The sequence below is a fragment of the Tiliqua scincoides genome, chromosome 1 (assembly GCF_035046505.1).
Source record: "Tiliqua scincoides isolate rTilSci1 chromosome 1, rTilSci1.hap2, whole genome shotgun sequence".
In the NCBI taxonomy this organism is placed as follows: Eukaryota; Metazoa; Chordata; class Lepidosauria; order Squamata; family Scincidae; genus Tiliqua; species Tiliqua scincoides.
This window is the reverse complement of record NC_089821.1, coordinates 195,169,980-195,186,869: the sequence shown is the minus strand read 5'-3', so window position 1 is coordinate 195,186,869 and position 16,890 is coordinate 195,169,980. Positions and strand designations below refer to the sequence as shown.

At 43.0% G+C, this 16,890-nt stretch overlaps 1 protein-coding gene across 1 annotated transcript; it reads left to right on the top strand.

Annotated features, from left to right (window-relative positions):
- The first annotated feature begins 1,531 nt into the window (after positions 1-1,531).
- On the top strand, positions 1,532-16,107 carry CD164 (CD164 molecule). Its single transcript, XM_066610505.1, has 6 exons — positions 1,532-1,931; positions 5,714-5,785; positions 8,644-8,730; positions 10,437-10,493; positions 12,006-12,101; positions 13,509-16,107. The coding sequence occupies exons 1-6, from the start codon at positions 1,835-1,837 to the stop codon at positions 13,670-13,672; spliced, it is 573 nt and encodes a 190-aa protein (XP_066466602.1). The 5' UTR covers positions 1,532-1,834; the 3' UTR covers positions 13,673-16,107.
- The last annotated feature ends 783 nt before the right edge of the window (positions 16,108-16,890 follow it).

The following is a 16,890-nucleotide window of genomic DNA, read 5'->3' as shown; positions in this document are numbered from 1 at the left end:
GATATCTGCAAAAGGGATCTGAAAGCCTTAGGAATGAACCTCAACAGATGGGAAACCTTGGCCTCTGAGCGTTCTGCTTGGAGGCAAGCTGTGCAGCATGGCCTTTCCCAGTTTGAAGAGACACTTGGCCAACAGTCTGAGGCTAAGAGGCAAAGAAGGAAGGCCCATAGCCAGGGAGACAGACCAGGGACAGACTGCACTTGATCCCAGTGTGGAAGGGATTGTCACTCCCGAATCGGCCTTTTCAGCCACACTAGACACTGTGCCAGAACCAACATTCAGAGCGTGATACCATAGTCTTTCGAGACTGAAGGTTGCCAACAACTGAGAAGGCCCTATTTCTGGCCACCATCGCCCTAACCTCTCTTGATGGTGGCACAACCAACAGGGCTTTATCCGATGACCTAAGACAGTGATTTTCAACCTTTTTCATTTCACTGCACACTGACAAGGCACTAAAACTGTCAAGGCACACCATCAGGTTATCAACAATTGCCAAGGCACACCATGCTGTCAGTGGAGGACTGGCATCCCTATTGGCCCTACTAATAAATGACCTTCCCTCAAATTCCTGTGGACCACTTGTGGCATAATGGTCACAGCACAGTGGTTGAAAATGGCTGACCTAAGAGAACAGGCTGGAACATATGGAAGAAGGTGGTCTCTCAAATATGCTGTTCCCAAGCTGTTTAGGCTTAAAGACCAGAACTAGCACTGCTAGTAAAATAAACTAGCAGTGCGTGGGTTGGGGGTGCTTGGGCACCTCACATGGTGGCGGTGTGAGGACCCCAGTGCGGAGGCTCTGCCTCCCCACATCCCTGGTTTGGGAGTGCTGCAAGTACCACTGGACACCATCTCAAGTGTGGGAAACTGCACTGGGTGCTCTAATGCACCCTGCTGCTTTTTGCACCCTCTATTATCGGCAGGCCTGGCTTTTCCCTTATCCCAGATTTGTGCCTTCGTTTCTATTTATTTGTACTCTGTCCTTCCTCATGACACTCAAGCCAGCAGGATTTTGAGCCCAGGCCTATCCATACCTACTCAGAAGTAAGTCCCACTGTAGCCAATGGGACTTACTCCCAGGTAAGTGCAGATAGGATTGAAGCCCTAAGCTCCACCATTTATGGTGCACTGTCAGCCCCATCCTATCCACGCTTTCCTGGGAGTAAGCCCCACTGACACTAATGGGACTTACTTCTGAGTAGACATGCATAGGACTGGGCCGTGCGGCTGCCTTGGGGTTGGCAGGAGAGCAGCCAGTCCCGAAGATCAGTACTGGCAACCAGAGGCTGCAAGCTTTCCAGACACAGCTGGACAGATGACGCAGCGTTTGCGCGCGCGAGCACACCAACCGCCCACGGATCAACCGCCACGGCGGCAGCGCCCACCTCCACCCAGGCCCAGCCTTAGGCAGACCACGTGACAAGGAATTTCCCTGGGACTATTCCGTCGCCGCAGCCACGCCCGCCTCCCCGATATCTTTCTACGTCAATCCAGTCTTCGGCGGACCACGTGACGAGGAAGCGCCCTTTCCCGGGGGACCGTTCCATAGCGGCAAGCGCGGGTTGGAGGAGCGAAGCCACCTCTCATTCACCGCGGGGGGCGACGGACAATAGAAAGGCGGCGCTCGCCTCCATCCAGCCTCCCGCGCTGTGGCAGTGAACGGCTTCGTCGCGCGGCCACACCACGTGACTACATCACGCGCGGCGCTTGCGCGGACTGAGGGGGCTGGACGCTGGGCCGGCAGCTGCGACGGCGACGACAGCAGCAACAGCAGCGCCTTCGCTTCCTCGTCCTTCGGGTGCCGCGGAGCCTCCTCGTTCTCTTCACCGCCATGAGCCGCTGCCGGGCTTCTCTGGGCTGGGCGTCGCTGCTGCTGCTGGGGGCGCTCCTCGCCTGCCTGCCCTCGCCGCTCCTCGGGGAGAAGGAAGGTGCGCGGGGGGAGCAGGAGGGTGGCGGGAAGAGGCGAGGGCTCAGCCCGGCTCCTGAATCTTGAAGGGGGGAGAGGCGGGCTGCGGCCTCCGCCCCCGCTGCTTGGAGAGTGTCCCGGGGGCCTGGCCGCCCCGCCCTATCCCATTGTGTGTTCGCAGGAAGGAGCCTTCAAGCGGAGGGAGCGAGCGGCCTCTGCGGGCCACGCGAGGGGCTGGGGGAGAACTCTGACCCCATCGCTGCTGCTTGCGCTGCCGGTGGCTTTAGCACCTTTAGTGTGCCCCTCCGCCCTGCATGGGGAAGGAGCAGCTGTGGGGAGAGGCCGCTGTGGTCGAGGAAAGCAGCGCTGGGAGCTGCAAGGCGGTGGCTTAGCTTGCGGGCGCGATTGTTGATGTGTTGAATGTACAGCCCTTTACACACACGCTCTTCACATATGTGCGTGTATACACACGTACGCACACACATACATATATGCAGCAAGGGTGTTGGTGCTACCTCTCTATAGGTATATACACACCCATACATATACACACGCGTATATAGGTGTACCATACACAGGGTGGTATTTATTAGCGCTCAACGTGCTGGTCAAATAGGTAGTGCTGACGCCCTTCCTCCATTTCATCTATTGGGAGGAGGAGATGCAACTCGATCAGGGTGTACTTTGACCTGAGTAGAATGTCCTCTGCCACTGGCGAGGGAGGGTAGTGCTGGTCTGGTCTGGGTATGACCAAACCACAGCTGGTAAAAGAACTCGTGGCTACTGGAAGCCTGCAAAGAAGCAGGCCTCATGATGTTGGAAAGTGGGGGGGGGATGTATGATGGACTCTCCTGCATTTGGTGACAACAGAGGTCCTCGAGGGAGAGGTGTCCCTTTCATCCTTTGGAAACCTCTGTGCATGGGCCTTGGAATGAGGGTAGAGGTGGATGGCTCCTTGTGACTCAGGTGTAACTTCAATGTGCATGATCCGGTTTTGGAAAGCATTACATGAAGGCCACAGGCAATTTTGAAAGTTCAGCCAAGAAAAATGCTGGCTTGCTGCTTTTCTCCTGCTGTAATGACATAAAAGCTTTTTACTTAGTTTGAGTTAATGAAAGGACTTAAAATGCTAGGATTTTGGTGTTTTAAAAGTCCTGGTTTTTTTCACTATGGGACTGGTTTTAATTATCAGTTGGATTCACTCATTTGGGGGTCGTATATCATTTTGTCTCCCTAAGTAACCCAACAAATGCAGGTATAAAATACCAAAACAGTAGTAGTTCTTTTGCGTATAGTTCAGGATAGGTTGGTTCTAACTTTCTTCCCCGTCACATAGCTAATGGAGGACAGTCAGACTGCATTGAGAAAAAGGTTCCTGAGGAGAAAAGGTGTTTCCCAGAACTCAGTTGGTTGTATTTTATAGCAGTCTAGAAAATAGGCTACATCCCTAGAGTCTTCTGAATCACTGACGCTCATACCTGCATTTGTTCACAATGCAGATTGCCTGGAAAAACACTCATTTTTTGAAAAGTATTGTGCTATAGAACTGTGCAACTTTAATCTGAAGGTTATATAACTATCCAGTATGCAAATGTTGATCTTGTATTCCTAATGCTTGTAACTGTTAGGCTCCCTTAAGAGCTGAAAACCTTGCTGTTGGAGAGGGAGAGTGAAAAGGTGTACCACATAAGAAAGAAAGATAGGTAGTATCTTTGGTAACAGTAGAGTGATAGAGGTATGAAGGTTGCCTCGAGGGTGACAGTATTCATAGTGTGTTTATGATTTTGTGTGTCAAATTATGACAAAGCAAAATGAAAGTGATGCAATATCCTATTTATTTTGCTAATATAGCACATTGATAGCCCAGTCCTAACCTGTGCTAGCACAGCAGAGCTGAGTGGCCTATGTTTTATCTAGTGCTGGTTAGGGGGAGGCTGGAGGTCTCCTTTTGGTAAGGGGATATTTTTCCACTTATCCTGTATAATACTCCAACCTATCCAGTGGGGTTACTCAGATCTGTGCCAGCTAAACAGCTGGTGCAAACCTGAGCAACTCTGTGTAAAGCTGCCTGGTCTAGGAAGGAGTAGGATACAGCAGAGCCTCCACCCCAGATATGGAAACTGCAGGTACAAGGAAACCCTATAAATACAATGCTTTGCTTCCTCCACCCACTACCTTCAATTTTCTTCATGAACAAATGGACATATTTCCTGCTTTTTCAGATGCTACAAGAGGAATGAAAGATGCAAGCAGGTAGCCTGAATGCTAGAGGGAGGAGACTAAGCAAATGTGAACAAGAAGCAGGAAACTGTCCTGCTTCCTGTTAATGTTCTGACTGTGTCCCCCTAGAATGGATCTGGGGCTGAACTGGACTTAATATGAAATGTAGAATGGCATTCTGAACATGCATATTAGCTATTTGTTGAACACAGATCTTGTATCAATTTACAAATTACCAAAAAACAGAATGTTATATGGATGAACTGGCCTCTGATTGTGTGGCCAGTGCTACTGAGACAATGATAACCTACTGTGGTCAGAAACTCACTGCAACTTTCATCTTTGGCATACTAATTTTGACTGGTGATAATTGTGCTGCTGGAAGACTGATCCTAAAGTATATAATGAAGGAGTAGTATGATTTCTAAGTAAATATGAAAATTGAATCTCTTCTGTGTGATTCCTTTCTTCCTTGGGAATGGAGAGTTAACATCTTAGTTTTTAACAGCAGATTCTAGTGCAGGGGTGTCAAACATAGGGTCCGTAGACTGGAGGTGGCCCATGGAAGCTCTTTATCTAGCCCAGTGTTCCTCAAGGTTTGTCCTTTGCTGTTCTACTTCATGCTGTCCACCTGTTCGAAGTACCACTGGAACTAACTGGGTTGGGAGTTCAGATGTGACACAACAGACACCAGTGAGAGGCCCAGGATGGACAGGAGGGTCTTTTCATGCATGGAAAAACATGCTTCAGTGCTCTGCTGCTAAGCCAAGCCTCTCACCACTGTTTGTTGTGTCCTATTCCTCGTCTTGCTGCCAGATGGCAAGGGTCCTGCAAGTATCACCAGGCACCACCTCAAGTACCACTGATTGAGAAACACTGATCTAGTCTGTGTAATAGATGGGCTCTTCCAACACCACTATCAGTTGCGCTCAGCTGTTGAGCTGCGACGTGATGCATTGACAGAAGTGACACTGCGGAAAGGAAGGCCTGCATAATTTGGCTCTCCTAGCACTGCCCTTTCAGCATTGCTACTTCTGCCAAAGCACTGGAAGGAAGGAAGGAAGCCTTAGAAGGTGAGGAACAGTATGGGGGAAGAGGCAGGCAAATAGGAAGGGAGAAGCTGCAGATGCACTGGGAGAGCCCATTCATCATCCAGACTGCCCTTTCAGCAGCTCTGCTTTTGCTGAGGTGTCGCTTCACAGACCACCTCTCTGCTTCTTAGCTATGAAGTAATGCCTTGGCAGAAGCCGTGTTGCTAAAAGGGGGGCTAGTGTGATAATTAGGCTTTCCTATATCTTGAAATCGTGATCAAGATTTGTATTTTTTTGTCATTTGCAGCTAATGAATTCCCAAGTGAGAAAAATCTGAGAAAAAAGTGCTTATTTCTGGTCATCACCTGCTTAATGATGTGTCTTCTGGCCTACAGCAGGTGCCATGAATGCTGTTCAGCCCACTGTATGAAATGAGTTTGGCACCCCTGGTACTTCTGGAGATCAGTTCACATGTAGTTTGAGCTTCCAATTTTGTGTTGTCTTTGAAGTTGTTCTATTGCCTATTAACTGGATAACCTCTTTCTTTTTTCAGCAAACTGTGGAACATTTATCAACTGCACTTCCTGTATTTCCCAGTTAAGCTGCACATGGTATTCGTGCAACGGTAAGTGGAATTACATTGAATTTAATATATTTGAGAGTAGTTAAATATACATATTGATGGTATTGGCACAGGTTTTCTTTTGGTTATCTTTATCAGCAGAGGAAAATGCCAGTGCAACAGATTATTCTGTCCAAAATTCAATTAAAAATAAGATAGGAAAGATTGCTAATGGTGAACAGAACTCTTAAATGTCCAATTAATTTCTAGGCTCGTTCTCATTAAGGTTGTAAACGTGAGCTATGTCAGGATAAGAGACAGTCCAAACTACTTGTATAGCATGAACCTCTCTATTGAAATTCACAGTCAGAGATTGTTTTTGGTTGAGAAGAATTGCACATGTGTGTGCAGTACCAGGCTTCTAGTTGGGGCTCATAGGATAGTCTGCTTTCTCATGGAAAGAGAATATACATAGAGAACTGGTTCTAGCCTAGCTTTTCCCTTGATGCATAGTTCTTGTTGCAAAACCTTTTTTTTTATAAAGGATCATTCAGTCACATGAATTGGCACTCTGAAGTGGTACAACACAGACATAGGTTTGCCATTTAGTGAAAATTGTACAAACCATATCAGACTTGTGACCAGTATTCTTAAGCCTTGCTCAGAGCTCAGCATTCTCAGAAGTCCTGCATGAAGGTACTGAAGGAATTTTAAAGTAGAATGTGAGGCTATATGTTACTTGGAAAGGGAGGCAAGTTATAGGTAGTTTAGGCAAGATTTGGGATGATTAAACAAAATGGAACAAAGGAAATAGTAGGCTGAAATGGGGATCTGAAAGAAACCATGGGTTAGTGAAAAAGGAAGAAAGATCCAGGAGATTAGGTGACATGATAGGGTAATTAGGAGGGTTTGTACACTTGTAGCAGAAAATAAAAAGTATAGGCAGATTAGAGAGACTGGGAGTTTAGGGAGTCAGGTGGGGATAGGATTGCTAGGACTGCAGTCTAGAACTTGAAAACTGCAGTTCTTGTAAGCTTGCATTGAAGTGTTGTCACTTGTGGCTCTTACTGTTGCTGCAACATGCAATCTGATAACCCAGAGAGGGACTGAAGATAGAGACTAGGCTAGAGGGTGGGACTTGTTATACTTTCTTATTTGAATTAATCATCCTGTTCCTTGAACACAGGCCTCAGTTTTTCTTTAAAATGATACTTTGGTAACATAGAGATGCACTTTGAATATCATGAATACTATTTGTTGAATGAAATCAGACGCACCTTTGACCACCTTGTGAAAATCTAAGGAGAAGATTGCCTGAAACATCTGGATACCTGTTCAAGCCTGATACCTTTAATAGGCCCTGTTTACACTTGGGTATAAGGCTGAGTGCATGTAATTGTTTCCTTAGTTTCCCAAAACATTTGTATTGTTTAGGTAAGTAAGAAGCCATACAGATTTTTTCCTAAACTGCTTTTTGATGAAGTTCTCAAAGTAGCTGACATAGTAAAGAAAATAATACTATGGTTCTTGCGCTAAAGGGACTCATAATCCAAAAAGAAATGCAAGGAGAGCGCCAGCAATAGTCATTGGGAGGAATTCTGAGCTACAACAAAAAGACAGTTGCTCTCCTCCTGCTAAAAATGAGAGCCATCACTTTAAAAAGCTCCATTTGTCTGTTTAGCAGGGATTGACTATTCCAGGTCATGTACATAGATGAGCATAAAGTTAACCTTAATAGTTTAAAATTTTGTACCTGCAATTCAACATATAGATCATTCTTTAAAGGATAGTTTTACAGTTAAACAACAAATTTAGCTGTTGCTTTATTATTTATTCTACAAATTCTGGAAAGTACAACTTGCATTCACAATTTGTAGCCAGTGGTGTGTGTATGTTGTGCAGCTCTTCAGGTATGCAGGAACAAAGGATGAATTCAGGTTACACTACATACTTGCTGATTTTTTGGCTAACAAACAGAATCCTCAGTTTATTTTTGCTCCTCTGCTCTAAGTGCGCAAAGCCTGGATAAAGTAGATATGGAGGATAGACTGTTACCCATGCAGCAAATCCCCCCTTTCCACATTGCTGAAATGGTCCAATGGAAAGGCAGAAGCCAATATGGTTGGTTCCAGCGGAGTTGCTTCCCCTGGGGGCTGGGGATAAGAATAGGCCCTCAGTTTGGCTGTACTTGTCATAAGAGGCAACTAAACAGCCATTGGGTAGATGGGTCTCGTTAGCCTGGGAAGGCAGCTCATCTGAGAGAAGGAAAACTCTGATCTCAAACCTCCACTGCCTTATGGCTACATCCAGTTATGGAAAAGACTTCAGGAGTCAACTTCGAGGCAAAATCTGGAGCCAGAGTCCCTGAGGCAGTTCATGGCTGAACACAGTCACGTTCTGGCAACTCCTGTGACGCTACTGGAACCAACTGTATTGGCTTCTGCCTTTCCATTGGACCATTTCAGCGACTTGGAGAGGGGAGATTTGCTGCATGGGTAACAGTCTATCCTCCATATCTACTTTACCCAGGCTTCGTGCACTAGAGAGGACACTCTGTTCCAGAACCACCATTCAGAGCACGATACCATAGTCTTCCAAGACTGAAGGATGCCAACAAGATCTGCTCTAAATAAAATCAGCATTTTTTTAAAACCAGGAAATATATATTGCTGAAGGAGAAACAGGACACTGCAAGTAAAGGGGATTAACCCATTTCTGCCCAGCCCACAGGTGTACACATTTGATCCCTGTTGTGTATATGCAGTGTTGGGCAAAAATGGTTTAAGAGCTGTGTCATTTTAAGGCAATGTAGAGAATGGTTTCTAATGGGAATTTGTAGTCAAAGTATCATGTTGAACACTTCAGACTTTTACTCTTGGAAAAACTATATGCTGAATTTTTCTACAACCTTTTTGTGTCAGAAACCAGAAACTTCTGTGCAAACTCAACAGCAAACTCAACAGACCTTGTCAATTGTACTCACACTTCTCATAATGGAAGCTGTTCTGGTAAGTACTTAAATATACTTATACTTACAGTGATGCTAAAAAAATTGATAATTTGGGATCAGGAAACAGAGCTGCCAGAGCCTGTAGACTAGTGGTTCTCAAACTTACCAGGGTCACAGTACTCTTCTTTTGTGACCTCTTCTTCTCTACCCTCCCACGCACCATCATTTTTGCAAAATCTCACTAGAATTACACGAGATCTTGCTTGATCCAAGATGGTGGCACTTATCTTCTTAGCTCTTTTGGGTGCCACTGTCTTGGATGTGCAAGATCTCAGACAATTTTGCACAATCCAAGATGGTGGCATGGGGAGAGCAGGAAGACCACCAGGAGCATCCTATTGCATCCTGTGAGTAGTGCATGACAGCACTGTGGTGCAGTTTGTGAATCACTGCTATAGACCCAAGTGGCAATAAATGAAACAGGCTGCTCTGTCCAAATCCTCATTAATTAGACTGCAGCTAGCTCTTCAAGGTAACAGACAAGAGAGCAATTGCTGTATCTCCTGCCTGCGTTCCTCTCATATTACTTACTCTACTCCCCATTTGATGTAGTAATTGATTTTTATCATATGGGAAGGAAGTGCAGAAACTTCAGAACATGGCAGGCAGGATATTTGGATTGTGATCCAGCAGTTCCACCTTATTACAATATGTCCCATGAGTGTTCAATAATTTGTTTTGTAATTATGTTTCCCTTCCCTACTGTAGAGCAGTGGTGGAAGTGCTTGACCCTTTTGGCTAGGTGACATATATCCTTTGTAAGCAGGAGTAACCATGTCGTGACCCCAGAATGTTTATTTTTGAGTTCTCTGATCTGTCTACTTAGGCAGACTGCTTCATATGCCTACCAGTGTGTTGCTGATTTATTCCTCCTGCAGGCAAGCAGATTTTGAGGTCAGGGTTATGCACTGTTTCAAGTAGGAGTTGTGACTTGGTATCTTGTGCCCTCAAATAGTCTTCCATTTTCTAGTCGTCTTTTGGAATTATAGCTAGCTTTAAACTCTTCTAAGGGGCCAGGTTTCTTAATTGCAGTACCTCAATGTGAACATGCTAGTGCATTTTTCATCTGGGTCTTTTTTATCCTTTGAAGGCACATGTATAGGATGTTGTCTCTGTTATACTACAAAAGACAGTTGGAACTGTGTCATGATAAAGATACTTCCTGAGTTGTATAATAAAATAATTAGCAGAAAGTGTATCATTTAAGTTTGGACTTTGTTCTCTTTGGTCAATTTTTTTCTAGTATGGTTTGTTTCTGAAGATTGTAACTATGCTAATGACTTTGTCTTGCAAGACAGAAATTAAGTTAGAACACTGGGTATTAAAGCCTAAAGCAGATGACTTAGCAGTTCTTTCACCCACTTTGCAAGGACTGTCTAAATCAAGATAACCCCATGATATGTAAATACGATATTAAAAGTATATAAAATACTGCATCCCCCTCTTAAAGGGCTGAAATATTCAGTTAAACTCAAGAGGTACTGATTGGCAACATCACTTTCCTGCTTCAGAAGTCCTGTGAGTCATGCTGCACACTTGGGGATAACAGCGAATTGTCCCTTAGGGGTATGTGTGCCCTACTAGTTACAGTTGCAGTTTTGGTTTCTCTAAGATATGTTGGCATCATACTTTTGTCTGTGGAGTAAGGCTAGCTGTTAATAGTGGTAATATGGTTTTTTCTTAATGTTTTTCATATTTTTTTAGTTATTCCTACTCCTACTCCTGAAGCCAATAAAACCACAACCTTCACTCCTACCCCAGGTAACACTTGCTTTTAATGCAGTAATAACTTGATAAGATATAATGTTTTTGGCTGTAACAAAGCTTGCCATATCTGAACTCTGAAAAGTGGTTGCAACTCTAGTACTTGTTGGTTGTTTATAACAGCTACAGGAATGTTAAATGTAGCTAAACTTGTAGATGGATGAGAAATCTGCAGTGTGCATTAGTGTATGTTGGGGTATGTAACATGACTAGCCACAATAAATCTTGTGAGCGCATACACTAATACAACTATGAATGATAGGACGCTAATTCTATATCTAGCACTCTGCTTCCACAATTCTTCTGGTTCTCCTTGGGATGGTGGGAACTGGCACACTGCTTATGTGAAAATTGGCACTTCTGTGTCCTGCTACCGTAACAGTCTTAGATGCAACTAAAGATGATTCATGTAATCAGTCAAATAGAAATTTTTAACAAAATACAGAAGTGGCTGACTGGATGCTGTTCTGAAAGTTTCTAGTTAACCTTTTAAAAAAATGTAAATAAAAATAAGCATACATTCAATGTTGTAGCAATTATTTTTTCCTTCCTTTATAATGAGGCTCCCAGGTATTAAAATATGTTATCCATATATTCTTTCAGTAAAAGTGACTGTGCAACTCTAGGCTGAGGCATAGCAGTTGAGTCACCCAGGAAGCTATGTGGCCAAAAAACAATTTGTCACCCACTAAACTATTGTATAGCAGAGGATCTTCAGGACTATGCATAATGCTGGTCCTATGGAACAACTGAAATGTAAGAACACATGCAAAATAGTTTCAGGGAGTTTTTATTTGTCTCCCTTGATTCATTTAGTTTGGAAGTTTTCAGGCTACTTACCTTGGCGACCCACTACATCATCTGCTGTGGTTTTGGGGTCTTCTGATGCCAGGATGTTGGCATCTTAGCACTGAATAGCACAGTGGTGGAAAATTGCAGGAAGATGAAAAAGTGTGGGTTCTTTGTTCCTCACTTCTTTTTCCTTTGCCCTGAACAAAGGGATGTGAAGGGACGGAGATGCACTGCAATTTTTTATTACTCATATCTGTCTATTGATGGTGTGTTCTAATGTGTAATTTTAAAAAAAAATATTTTGTAGTACAGAAATCTGTACAATACAATGTTCATGGCATTGAGCCTCTAGATTAGAAGGGTGGTCAAGTTAATAGTTTGGGGTGGAATTCAAGATACTGCCTCTGAATGGAAACTTGCCTGGTAAATGAACCATCCTTCAGTGAATGGAAGAAGCATTTTGCTTGCACAAAGGAGCACCACTGCACAAGCAGAATGTATCTTCTAATCTTGGCAGGGGGACGCTTCCATTTATAGATATGCTATTCTGGATGCCACCCTCTACTGAATACCTATTTGAGCAATAAATAAATATGAATATATTCATTGTGAATTGCATTCAGCCCTGTGAGTATTCTGTAACTACACTCCAATTGTAGGGTTAAATAAAGCAGTTTAAAGCTGGTTTCAACTTTACTGAAATTTTCTTTCAAACAGGTAACTTAACAAGCCCAACTTCACCTAAAGTAACTCCAACTGCTAATGCTACGGTAACCACACCACCTGCTACTACTGCATCATCAGCAACAAAAGGTGATCTAGGTTTATAACAGTAAATATCAATTTGGAATGAAGCTGTCTTAACCCATTTCTTCCCAGCCCGCTGGTGTACATATTTGATCCCTGTTGCATATATGCAACATTGGACAGAAATGGCTTAATACTTTTTAGGTCTACTGTATTACATATTGAATAAGGCAGAAAATGTCTTGTTTCAAACACAAAAGACTGAGTCAAGCTATATTAGGAAATAGCAAATTAAAGAGATTTGGATGATTTTAGAGATGAGGAGAGCTTGCCTGATGAACGTTTATCTCTTCTCCCCTTAAAACCCATCTGTGTCTGAGGGCGTATACACGCAACATATAGGTGCTATGGGCAGATATGGGTTTTAAGACCACCGTCCAGCGCTGTTAAACCTGTTTCATGCAGTGGACTAAATAGCACTCATGGTATGTGCTGAGGGTCAAAAGTAACATCATTAAACAGATGATGGCCAGAAATAAGCACTTTGTTCTGACAAAAGAACTTATTAGATGCAAAAGAGAATATTTGCAAAACTTAACCATATTTTCAAGATATGGGGAGAGCCTAATTGTCACATAGGCCGCCCTTTCAGCTCCACCTGCTGAGGCATCACTTTGCAGCTCAGGTGCTCTGCAAAGTGATGCTTCTGCAGAAGTGGTACTGATGCAAGAGTGTCCCATGTGACAATTTGTGGTCTCACAACATCTCTCTCTCATCCCTCGTGATCTGGCTCTTTGTCTGTAGCATTCCCTGACTTTTGAGGCCTTCTGTCTCTCCCTCCCAGAGCCTCAGCAGAAGCAGCACTGTTGAAAAGGTGACCCTTGGAAAGCCAGTTATCATGTGGACTAAATAAAGAGCTATGGGCCATATCTGGCCTGTGGGCCATATTTTTGATATCTCTGCCACAGTTTCTTCCCTTCAAAATAACACTAAACGGATCTGTTTTGTTAGGGGGCTACTTGATGACTAAAGGTGGCAGCCCACTGTCAAGCACCCTTGGAGGGAGAGGTTCCTCATGGGAATGGCTTCTGCTGCCATCCCTTCCCCCCAGTAGCTCTTCAGAGCAACCCCTAAGCAAAATAAATGTCTTGGCTCCTTCACTAGGGAGCTGAATTTTGGCACTACCTCTGGAAAAACTGGGGGTAGACAATCACATCCCTGCCACAGGTAATTAGAAGAGAGGGGCTTTTGTCATCCACCCCTAATTTTCTGGGGAGTAGCTCTCCTAGTTAATATAGGGAGGAAGTAGTCTTCCCTTTGGTAGTGAAGGTGCTCCAGGCGCTGCATCATCCAGGTCAAAATTGCAAGTATGATGCAGACTTTGTATCCTTTTTTTAACAAGATGAAGCTACTATACAGAGAGTAAATATACTTTCATGGGTGGTCATTAATAACTAATTTTCTATTTGACAGGCCCAGAGCCTCCCAAGCCAACCGCCAAACCATCTCCCCATAAGTCTACATTTGATGCTGCCAGTTTCATTGGTGGGATTGTCCTTGTGCTGGGTCTGCAAGCAGTAATTTTCTTCCTTTATAAATTCTGCAAGTCCAAAGAACAAAACTACCATACCCTATAGGATATGTCACAAGTGGACTAATAGCTCAACATCTGTGGTTAGCTACACCAAAACTATCTTTATTCCTTAAAGATGACAGCAATTCAAAATATTCTTCTTGAAGACTTTTAACAAAGAAAATATTTTTGCAACATGCTTGGAAGGAAGCTGTGTGAATCATGTCTTGCCCTGCAAGAATACTCAAAATCTGCATGAATCCTTATTGGCTGTCTTAAATTTATTTAGTTGATGCTGCTGTGGAATTTTTTCCTCTACCTGACATGCCAAATGTAGACTTCAATAGTAATTGTATTCAGTGGCAGCAATAGATAATCATGATTGCAGTGGGTAAATTAGCTAGCTGTAGATGCAATATCCCCTACATTATTAAAATGTGAACTACTGGTAACTTGGCATAAAACACTTTGTGTGAAAACTATGGCTTTTATAGCATACCGCTAGATGATTGGAGCAGATTTGTAGAATGTTATCTTTTTTTAAGGAGTTATGGAAGCCAATATTTTTCTATACCTGATGATGCCAGAAGGATAATTATGTTCTAATTTAAGTGTGAGCAGCCATAGGAAGAACGTTTAGAAGGGTACAAGTTTCCTTGGTGCATAGGGGAGAAAGACCAGTGCCTTACTGAGTAGGCTACAAACTGAAAGGTTTGTGCCATCTTCTTTTGTTTAAGGGTACAGTGAATGTCGTTCCGTTTACAGCATATATTTTTCACTTAATGCATATTTGCATGTGCTTATCTATCTTTAATAACTTAGTGAGGTCAGATATGGAAAGCAAGTTACTGTAAGCAGTCCTCACTATTTGTATGCCATTTCTGAAGTTAAACCTTCAAATTACTTTTCTTGGAAAATACCATTTCCGTGCTCAATATCTGAGGACACTCGTTTCAGTAGTTCTCACTATCATTTCAAAAGTAGTGTAATTCTTGATCCATTGAGCAACGTTTGATAATCTGTCTCAACACAGCAGTGGAGTTCCTCCAACATTTTCATAACACACTGAATGTGATACTAGTCATGGTAGAAGTGAGTGGAACACTTGGAGCTGCTTTAGCTGGTGATTGCTTGCATTACAACTTGCAAAATAAAGGTTATCTGTTTGAAACTCAGTTACACATTTGCTGCTCCTTAACAAGCCTCCATGAAACTCTTAAAGGAAACAGTGCTTGATATTAAGTGACTGCTACCTGGGTTTGTATCTTATTGTAAATTAGTGTGATTTCTCAATGGGTCTGGCCCTTATAGCCTGAATAATATTCACTTCAATAATGTTGGATTAGAAAACTTGTTCATAAGAATACTTAGCAAACAGTACTGTAACTTTCTTTCAGGCAAATGCACTTCTTAAAGACAATCAGCTCAGGTGTATGAAACAGTAAATTGTCCAGCCGATTTTCAGCAAGCATGTCTGAAATGGGTGGTACTTAATGGCCTTAAGATAATCTGTCACTTCCCCATCTCTTTAGTTGCATAAGTACGACTTTAAAACATAGGTGTAAAAAATGGTGACACTTGGTTAAAAAATGCACTCTTTCCTTGATAAACTCATGCTTAATGGTGAGACTTAAAAGGAGTTGGTTCCTACCACTGTTTTGCATTGCTTCCTTACTGGCTCCTGAACAGCTGTTAATATTTTGTTTGTAAGCTTGTGGCAGTGTGTTAAGATGCAGTGCTGCATACAAACCCCACAACTGCAATTTGAGCCAGTTTGGTTAGGTAATCAACTTACAATCTGCTGTTTAAAATTTAGCTGCAGTTAAAATGCAGCTAAACAGTCATGCATTCAGTGCTAATCTTAACATGATGGATCTATTTCAAGTGCCTTAAATTCTCTTTATGCTTGACCTCCTGTTGTTGAAATATGGAATGAGTGGCCCCTTAGTGCCAGCAACTGCTATTTTCCAAGGTCTTAATTCAGGTGTCACTGCTACTCTTCAGGAAGTTTGCGTTTTCTACTTGGTTAGCAGACAGCAATGTATTTAGATTATGGGACAATGCTATGTTTTTACGCAGTGGCATAAAATTTGGTTTCCTAGAACAAACTTTGTCAGCTTAAATTTTGGCTGAGACTGTGAGGGGATACCCTCTTGTTCATTTATCCTTGCCTCCTGTTAATGATGGATGAAAGTTATATTTGCTGTTTTGTGTAGTGTAAGCTGATTAATAGCAAATTATAGGTCTTTACAGCTTTTCTAAAGCATATAGCATAGGGTGGTCTTTTGTTTTTTTAAAGCTGTGTGAAATAGCTGGCTGTGGCCGCTAATCCTAAAACAGTAAATATTGACTTTCAAGCTCTTTATCTGGATTGTTCTTAAAACCCATACATGCATCTGGAATGGAATGTTAGACGTTATTGTACTGCATATGTGTTGCCTTCAGGAAGAAATGCAAACTATTATAACCACACAACCAAATAAATCACTCGTTAAAAGATTTCTGTCTATCTTTTTCTAAAGAACTTTGATTTGTGATGTGTTGAATGACCTTGAAAGGTTTTACTTCAATAAGATAGAAGGGTAATATTTGTACTGCAGAGGTGGCTGAAGAAATCAAACAGGTCTTTTAGCCTTTTTGTCAAACAAGTGTCACATATGACCAAAAGCACTACATAGCATTACATTTCTTTCCAAGTATGTGAACTCCTTGCAGCAATGGGCCAAAATGTTCTAAGACCAGCCCCCCTCTAATGATGGCCAGTCAGATCTAAGCCAGTAGCCATCAAATTTTGTGACTCTGCATTCCAGAAATGTTTGAAGAAATGCTACTTCTTGGCTGGTCCTCAACCTACTGCCAATTATTAGATAAGCCAGTTATTGACACAGGGAAAAAGTAACATAAGTTATATCTAACTGAGGTGGTTCCCTCAGATTACCTTTTAAAGCTCTTCACAGTTTGGATACAGGCTAAATGGGCAGCCAATGCAATTACTAAAGCAGCAGTCCTACAGAGTCAAACCATCTAGTTCCAATAACTGCTGAGCCTGCCACTTTCTGCACTAATTGCAGCTTCCAAAGTGTCTTCAAGGCAGCCCCATGTAGAGCATGTTACAGTTATTCAGTCTTGGACCACTGTAGTCAGGTCCAATTGACTCAAGTACAGCTGTAGATGGTGCACTAGCCAAAGTTGGGCAAACATACCCCTAGTCACTGCTGCTAACTGGCTGTCCAGGAGCACACCCAAACTACACACCTGCTCCAGGGGCAGTGCAACTCCTTT

Excerpts from the sequence above, each read along its gene's own strand:
- CD164 (XM_066610505.1), top strand. The coding sequence starts at position 1,835 with ATGAGCCGCTGCCGGGCTTCTCTGGGCTGGGCGTCGCTGCTGCTGCTG. Across the intron at positions 5,786-8,643 it reads CACATGGTATTCGTGCAACG|AAACCAGAAACTTCTGTGCA; the intron begins GTAAGTGGAATT and ends TTTTTGTGTCAG. Across the intron at positions 10,494-12,005 it reads AACCTTCACTCCTACCCCAG|GTAACTTAACAAGCCCAACT; the intron begins GTAACACTTGCT and ends TCTTTCAAACAG.